The following is an 8,913-nucleotide window of genomic DNA, read 5'->3' on the forward strand; positions in this document are numbered from 1 at the left end:
TCATGAAGTAACCCCTGTGCAGGTATCATTAATGATGAAATCCACAGCAGTCACAAGTACAATGGAAATAGGCAAAGTAAAGTCCCCAATGAAACGTCTGATCTGGTAAACAGACACACAAAGAAACATGATTTAAGAGTTTTACATTTGGATAGATACTGTAGATAGATTTATTATAGAACAAATATATATATTGAGGAAAAAATAAGACAAAAGATAGCAATAATATTAATAATAACATTAAAAAATATTAACAATATGAACACAATTAAAAATAATAATACTGTTATTATTATTATTATTATTAACAACAGTACTCATAGATAAACAAGTGTGACGCTCTATGGTCATACACAGGACCTAGTGAAGCCATATCTAAACATCAGACTGGTGGTGGGATTCTGTCTGATATGTCAGAGCTGTTGTACAGCGCGATGGCTTGTGGCAGGAATGACCTCCTGTACCTTGCTGTTCGACAGCGGCGATGTAGTAGTTTACTGGAGGAGGAGCTATGCTGTCTGTCCAGTGTGTGGTGGAGAGGGTGAGCGGCATTATCCATGATGGATAAAAGTTTGTTAGGAGTCCCCCTCTCCACCACGACCTCCACAGTGTCCAGACTACATCCAATCACAGAACTAGCCTTGCTTGTTAAGTCCGTTGGTATCGCTGGCTCTGATGCTGCTCCCCCAACAGACCACGTCAAAGAAAAGTATACTGGTCACAACAGACTGGTAGAAGATCTCCAACATCTTGCTGCACACATTGAAAGATCTGAGCTTCCTCAAGAAATAGTCTGCTCATCCCCTTCTTGTAGACAGCATCTATGTTGGAACTCCCGTCAAGTCTGTTACTGATCTTCACACCCAGGTACTCAAAGTCCCTTACCTCCTCTACATACTTTCCCAGGATGTGGATCAGTTGTGGCGTGCTTCTCTTCTTCCTGAAATTGATCACCATCTCTCTGGTCTTGCTAACATTCAGCCTCAGGTGATTGTGAACGGTTGTGAACTGAACCTGTTGAAGAAGATATTCAGCTCGTTGGCTCTATCCAGACCGCCTGATGGTTGCCGTTGTCCCCCTGAGCACCCTGTGAGCTTCTTCATTCCCGACCACACGTCCCTCATGTTGTTCTGCTGGAGTTTGGCCTCCAGCTTCCTCCTGTAGATCTCCTTACACTCCCTCAGTTTGTCTCGGACCTCGTGCCACACTCTTTTCAATTCCCCTCAGTCACCAGACCTGAAAGCCCTCTTATTTTAGAGTTCCTTCAGGTCATTCGTAACCCATGGCTTGTTTTTGGGGAAGCAGCGTGCAGTCCGGGTTGGCACAGTGGTGTGTTCACAGCACCTGATGTATTCTGTGATGCAGTCCGTCAGGTTGTTGATGTCCTCCCCATGTGGCTTACAGAGCACATCCCAGTCCGTGGTGTCGAAGCAGTCCTGCAGTGCCTCAGCAGCCTCCTGAGTTCACTTCCATCTTGGAGTGGACAGGCTGCCTCCTTGACCAGCAGGACGTACTTGGGGTTCAGCAGGACCAGGTTGTGGTCTGCTCTGCCCAGGCAGGTAATATGGCCGCATTCCCACGGCAAGCAGCTCGATGTCCGGGCTGCAGAGACGCTCCTTCACGTGGACGTGTCCCGGATTGCACCACTTCTCACTCACATACAGTGTAATCCCTCCTCCCTTCTTCTTGCCTTTACTAATAACGTCTCTGTCTGCGCGAACAACACTGAAGCCGGGTACCGCCACGCCATCGTCCGGGGTGTGCGAGTGCAGCCATGTCTCCGTGAAACACATCACGCTACACTCACGATACTCCCTCTGGGTTTTAACCGCGTGGCGAGCTCGTCCACCTTACTCCCCAGGGACCTCACGTTACCCGTGATGGGGGCCGGCACTGACAGATGAAACCTTATCTTCTTCGCCTTCAGCTTCGCCCCAGCTCTGCGGCCCCGACGCCTCCTCCTCAGCTCCTCAGAGATGTCGGCCTCACTCCGGGCAGCGGCCCAGCTGGACGCAGCGCCACCAGCTGGTCAGGTGTAAACAATGCGCTCTCCGGTTGCCATGGGTACACGCTAACAAAAGTCGTGGATATGTCCAAAAAAGTTTTAAAAGGATAAGAAAGTCATGACCAATCTGGTTGGCAACGACAGGTAGTAAAAAAAAAACAAAGGTGAAAGGACAGAATTGAAAGAGAAAGGATACAAAAACAAAGAAACACACAGGAGCTACTGTAATAGTCGCCACTTAGCACGGCGCCATGTAATAAAATGGCTTATAAATGAAGACACTGGGTTAATGTGTAACTATGAAGAAGTCTTTACTGAAACAGTGAATGGACATCATAATCTCCAGGAACTCACCATTCCAGGAAGAAAAGTGCCATTTTTGAACTGACACAGAAAGATAGCAATGAAGAAGCAGGCTAACATGAGGCACATGGACAGTAGGGCAGTGCTGGGACAAGGCGGTTTAATGGTGTTTCCAGTAGCATTGTCATACACAAGTTCCTCTACCACCTTTGGGAACGAGGGATTTTCTGGAGTTGAATTTACATGATCGCAATTCACAAGCACTGGGTTGTCCTGAAATATCTAATGAGAAAACAGGGAAGATTATAAGAAGAAGAAATATACTTTATTAATCCCCGCAGGGAAATTACATTGTCACTCAGGTGTATACATGTTTTTTTTTGTGTTAGTTAACAGTCAGTGTATACACAGGCCCCCCTGAACACAGTATGACTGAATACCAAGGGGGCCTGTAAGCATGCAGTTAGTACACACATCAAACTACACACATCACAAAGCAGAGTGACGGGCAGCGGCTTCCTGAACGTGCCCCAAATTGAACAGCTTGTAGGGGGGACGGCGCCTTGCTCAAGGGCGCCTCGGCAGTGGCTGGGAGGTGACCTGACGCCCCCCACCGTCAGCTCACACTCCTGGTGACATCCTGGCAGGAGCGGGATTCGATCCACTCATATAACCTGGATATGAGAAAGTTCAGTACAATCACAAACATTTAATGTTTCCCATCTATTTGGATGGATGCAGTATGTCAGTTGGTGGGTGAAGGTAGGTTTACCATTGCTAGCTTGGCAAAGGTTTCTTTGATGAAGATGAGGAAAATAAGGATGAAGAAGATTTCCTGGGTGAATCTCGAGACATAACGCATCAGGAAGCTGCAGTCCAAGGCTACAGTCACCACAACGATGATAACCATCCACCATCCAACCCACACTCTCGCTACAATGTACTCAATGTCCTCAGACTGACAGAACTGAATGAAAGACAAGAGAATAAGTTGAGTTTGGTATGATCATATGGACAAACCAAGCAAAACTGAAGTTCAATCAGATCCGGATAGGGTTCTCTGTATAACTTACAGTGAAGAAGGCTTCTTCAAACAGTAACAGAGGACCAGTGAAACCAATGACTAGGATGGGCTGAGCTGCAATAAAGAAGAAGAGGATCCCCTGAATGCTCTTCAGGTGGAGGTGTAGCAGAGTTGGAAACTAGGGAAGAAAAAAACAAATATTTGAATGCAACAATCCAATATTAACAAACAGGTCCACCAAAAAATGGAATTTTTGTATGTGATATTGGGTGTAATGAGTCTCACCCCTACGAGAACTGGTGGATTGAAGCCTGTCTTTCAGTAGTTTCTTCTGGAAGCTGATTATAGGGGTGAGCATCGCTTTATTCTGGATTTCAGTTGGTGGAATGACAATGCTCCAATCCATGAAGTTGCGCACAGCGTCCGTCAGCTCACTGGCACTATTTGCCTGAAGGGCTGCTTGATTGAACACCTGGGATGGTCATAGTGTAGGAGGAATAGAATCTTCACTGAATTTATACCACACAGCAGTAGTTAAGTCCACCTACATTTAACTCATCATGCCATATTGACAAAATATTAAAATTGGTCTAATTTGTTTATTAAAACTAGGTTTAGTCCCCACAGGATTTGGGACTCAATCAAGACTTTGGATTTATGCATCAATGACTGAATATAAAATTGTCAAATGATAGCTATGAGTTCTGTCACTGTGTCACTGCTCACACATACATATACAAGTTTGTTTAAAAAAAAAAGGAAAGTTCACTCACTTTATCAGCCAGAAGGGCTGCCATAGCACGACCAGTCTCGTGGTAGTTTAAATCACCCTCGGTGGGGCCCACCATGACAAAGACAAAGCATACAGGCATTGAGGCAAGCACCTCACGTTCCTTCAGACGCACAAACTTAACAGTGGGTCTTTCCAGAAAGTCCAAAGCTCCTAGTTCAAACAGACAGAAATGTCAAACTCTTAAATAAGCCCACACACGTAGGCAAAGGAACACATGGAAACATGCAAGCAAACAACGTAGACACTAGCTCACCCACGAGCACCATGGAGGCCTCCACGAGGTCGGATCCGTCCGTCTGAGGGAACAGAGAATTAACAGAGGTGAGCCATTGTACATGTACAATGTACAGTTTATGATTTACATTTTACAACCAAACATTTGACAATTCATGATCACTGTCATGATCTTATCATTGTTATGACATCAGATCAAGGACAGATTGACATGAATTATCCATAAATGGATAATTTTACCCTTTCTTTGACTGAAAACTTCTGCAGGTCCACCCCTTGAGACGAAGCTCGACTCACCAGGTCATCTGATTGGCTTTGGGGAGAAAACCACATGTGTTACTGGGTGTTTTTGTGTCACACTGAAGAGTTAGTGACAGCATTGATAGATTATTTATTCCCTGCAGTCTTTCAACATCACTGGCGATTAGAAATTAATGAATGAGATGAGATGAAATACTTTTGAAATCGGCTTCTGTCATGTTCCCAGTTCCAGTTTTCCCTCCTGTCCTCTGTATCCTCAATTCACTCCAACTCAATCCACTCATTCCTGTCACTTGTGTTGCTGCCGTCATCTCCACTCAGGCTCCACTCTACTCATGTTCTGCTCACCTCAGTTCACTGCCAGGTTGTTAGTTACTCATCCTACTCTTCAGGTTTCTTCGACTTCCGTGTTATTTTTGCTCGTTTCCTGAATTTTGCCTGTTTGATCGTTCCTTGCCTGATCTTCTGATTAGGATTTTGCTGATTAAAGCTATGAAAGTGGACTTATCCCTGGGTGTTCTGTATTTGGGTCCAAACCACACCCATGACAGCTTTGTTAGTTTGACAAAAATGATTTATACTTTTCTTATATGAGAAAGTGAGAGTTACACTTCCGTCTACTATATTTTGAACTCATCTGAACAACAATCGAGGTTTGTGTTGTAGTAGGATGCAATTTTGTTAGGTATTTCAAGGTATTTACAAAATAGTGCCAGACTGTCACTCACTTGATCCTTCATGGTCAAATAAAGACAGGGGTTTTATTGGTTAATAAAACAATCTTTATGGCATCTCCAGCATCCATAAAGTCAGCTTTTATGATAAAATTGTTTCATATGTTATTTATGCATCATTTCACCGCGGCGTCCTGAGGGTGGTTAGACTTTGCACTTCATTTAATAGAATACTTGCAAATAGCATTTCACCGGTGACCTGCTATGACATGAAAGTTATGAATTTGAGTTTTGATGTAACTCAGCAGCATTAGTTGTTTTTTGAAGGCTGACTGAAGCATGCAGATCTTTTTAGTTTTAACTCGGCAGCGCAGATATTTAAACACCAGTGAACACAATCATTATGTTGTGCTATCTGTGTGAAGAGTGGTAGTCTTGTTTTACCTGCGTGCAGATACATACATGCACTCCTCTCTGCATATCACAAACCCAATATACAGTAGCTAGCTATATATAACAGTTCTATTTGTCTTTATGCCTTATCCCTAACTGTCCTACCACTTCAGAGCCTACCGCTCATGCTTACATCAGCTCATTCTCTTCACCAGATTTTCCCTTCTCACTGCCTCCCCTTATTAGTCTCTCATTGTTGACTGAATACCAACCCATTTTCAATCATTCCTTGCCAGGTTGTCCAATGGTCTGCTTGACCTCTGAGCATATCTGAATTATGTTACACCTGACCTGCCTGTTTGTACTTTTACCTTATTATGCAGACTCAGAAATGTGATGTCCTGTTCCTTCATTTGCTAGTCTGACAGACTGTTCTGTTTTTAATCTCTGCTGTTATCTAAAAGCTACGTAAAGTGAACTTTCTTCATCCGTTTTTGTGGGATGCTTTTGTATTTAAATCTGCCACAGAACATCACAGTCATATTTCCCTGATGGGTCTGTAAGTATCTTTGTACATTGTGGGCTTTTCAGTGGTGCTGCTCTGAGTGTGGATGGTGCAGCAGGACACATTTGTGATATGGTTAAGCACCAAAGGAATACCGTACGTGACTGAATGCAGTATGACAAGCCAGTGCAGTGGTGTTCAGTCACCCCTGATAAACATTTATCCATGATTTATGACACAAAAAATAGCAATGGAAAGGTTAGAGTCTTAAACCACACTGGCCCCAGAACTCATCTGGATAAATACCCTCTGCTGTGACTCTAGCTGTATCAGGTCGACGGACCTCAGCTGAACCAGTGGTCATTATTAGAGAGGACTGAAAAGAGGATGAGAGCTTTGGTTTCTTCAGCTGAGTGTTTCAATCATTGCTGCTGCTTGTAAACAGCGACACGAGGACTAAATAATTATCTGATAAAACACTTAGAGCATTTAAAGAAGTTCATCACAATTACTATCAGTAGGAATATGTTGAATTGATTTGATTTTCCTGAGTAGCTTATGACCACCCCATTTAAAAATTAAAAGATGCTTCCAAACGAAAAATATCTAGATAAAAATAGCATACACTATAAAAATGGACCCAAGCAAAACAAACACTCTTGGCTTTATTCTTAATCAAGCTCTTATTTTTTTCCCATTTTTCTTGCCTTATGGAACAAGCAAATGAAAATCTAGGAACCGGATGTCCTTCTAGAGAGAACTGAGTTCACTACATGACAGTGTTCACCTCTAATAAAAGACCTAAGTAAACAGGCAGAGTGACTTGGTCGCCCGAGACAGCGTTTCATAATTAAAGGTTTGATGCTTTATATTCTGTTTAGCTTTCTCTTAGAAAGACACTGAAATCTTCCAGTGTCATTTGCAGCTTTGGATAACAGCATCAGCTGAAAGCCTAAATGTAGGTCATTTATGTTTGAGTCAGTGTTTGGTGATGTCTCAGAAGATACCTGCAGCTTTGAAGGAGAGATTGGAGCATGCGCTTTCGGTCCCGAGGTCTGATCTTCTTGTTAACCATTTCATTGACAATCTTCTCCGCCACGCTTTTCAAGGTCTTCTCTCCAAGGCTGAAAATTGTCACACCTATTGTGGAAAAAGATGTAAAAAAGTGAGTTCATGGTTCTGGTTTGTGGGGAGAGAGATAAAGACATAGTTTGAATTACATTACTGGAATATGAATATCAAAGCTTCAAAGTTTAGGCATCACTTACTGTATATGCTGATTATTGGTAAAGGCGAATGGCATTTTATTAAATCGGTCGTATTAATTTGTGGCAATGCCCCTCATATTTATTTATTGTGCTTTTAATAATTTAAAATAAAGAATAAAATAATCTGTTTTCTGGTATTTGTAAGGTGAAGTATAAGTGTCATTCTTCCTCTAGAGTAGAACTACAACATGAAATCCAATCAAAGTACAAATAATTAATGTGTTGACAATGATCCTCACAAACCTTTATTCAGGCTGCGCCACAGCTGGATGAGGCTCTTCAAGGTGGGGTAGGAGGTGTCTGAGGACTCCAACACCCCACCCTCGTGACCCTCCCCTGTCTCCTCCTCCTCCTTGACCGACTCTATCTCCTCCTCTACGTCCATCTGGAGGCAAAAAAATGTTTTGTTGAATGAACCTAATTTAAACATTGTAAGATGTTGCATGAAATGATTTTGTCTGAAGTTGGATATTTTTATTATGTTGATTGAACTAATAATTTTTAAGTAAATTCAATTAAATTATATTCTGTAACTCCTCCAAAACTATTTTGAGTAGATTTAACACAAGTTTCCTTAGTAAGTCTAATTAAATCCATTTTAAGTGTATATAAGTAAATAATGTATGCTTTTCTAATTTTTATAATAGTATTTAAATAACTTAATTGATTTTAAAGTATCTTTTTGTATTCAGCTGATTGTAATGCTATATTTTTAGCTATCATACGTCACACAGAACCACAAAATGTATTTAGACAACCAACTTTAATATGAAACAAAAATTTAACATTGAACAAACCATACACAGTGGGCCACACCTGGAAAACAATCAAAACAAATCACATTAACCTTACCTTTCCACTTTCACAAACACCAAAGAAAACAATTGTGGCCAAAGAAGTTTTACAGTTCAACACTAACTTTGTTCTTTAGTCCAAGGACTTTGGGGGAAAGCTTGTCCCCATCCGTTTCCGTGAGTACTTTTTGAACAAATTTGTCATAGCGTCTTAGTTCCATGGGGTAGGCCAGGTTCAATGGGTAGATCACTCCAAGCATCACTGCACAAGCCTGGGCTGTAGAACCAATGTTGTCCAGGATGATTTCTCCATCAACATAAATTCCTATATAATCATGATCTCCAGGATCTCCCTTCTCCTTGCCGATGACGTAAATGCCCATGGCTCACTTCTGCATGGCAGTCAGGATGGCATTTCCTTCGACGTCCTGTATATTTTAAGTAAATAGGAGAAAAGGGAAACATTACAATGCTTTGCCACAAAAAACATTTTTACAATACATTGTACATTTTCCGATTTCAATCAGGGCACTGTCAATTTGTGCATCACGTGTTTTATGTGCACTGTGTGTTCCAAGGTGTAGTTTTGTGCTTCAACTCTATGGCTGGCTCTATCGTATAATCAACAGGGACAAAACATCTTACTATACTAACTTGGA

The 8,913-nt window shown here is 42.0% G+C and overlaps 1 protein-coding gene across 1 annotated transcript; it reads right to left on the bottom strand.

Moving 5' to 3' along the window:
- Window positions 1-8,637, bottom strand: LOC137591850 (band 3 anion exchange protein-like). Its single transcript, XM_068309841.1, has 11 exons — window positions 8,380-8,637; window positions 7,704-7,845; window positions 7,200-7,332; window positions 4,600-4,672; window positions 4,379-4,421; window positions 4,106-4,275; window positions 3,571-3,804; window positions 3,382-3,510; window positions 3,081-3,275; window positions 2,360-2,590; window positions 1-102 (listed from the first exon to the last, which is right to left on the bottom strand). Exons 1-11 carry the CDS (start codon window positions 8,635-8,637, stop codon window positions 1-3), a joined length of 1,710 nt encoding a protein of 569 aa, XP_068165942.1.
- Between the last annotated feature and the right edge of the window lie 276 nt (window positions 8,638-8,913).

This window comes from Antennarius striatus, unplaced genomic scaffold (genome assembly GCF_040054535.1).
Source record: "Antennarius striatus isolate MH-2024 unplaced genomic scaffold, ASM4005453v1 scaffold_30, whole genome shotgun sequence".
NCBI classification, from domain to species: domain Eukaryota; kingdom Metazoa; phylum Chordata; class Actinopteri; order Lophiiformes; family Antennariidae; genus Antennarius; species Antennarius striatus.

Bases quoted from the DNA above. Each gene is read 5' to 3' on its own strand.
- LOC137591850 (XM_068309841.1), bottom strand. From the start codon at position 8,637: ATGGGCATTTACGTCATCGGCAAGGAGAAGGGAGATCCTGGAGATCAT. The intron at 4,673-7,199 runs GTATCTTCTGAG...TTCTCCCCAAAG, and splicing joins TCTCTCCTTCAAAGCTGCAG to CCAATCAGATGACCTGGTGA. The intron at 3,805-4,105 runs GTGAGTGAACTT...TGACCATCCCAG, and splicing joins CAGCCCTTCTGGCTGATAAA to GTGTTCAATCAAGCAGCCCT.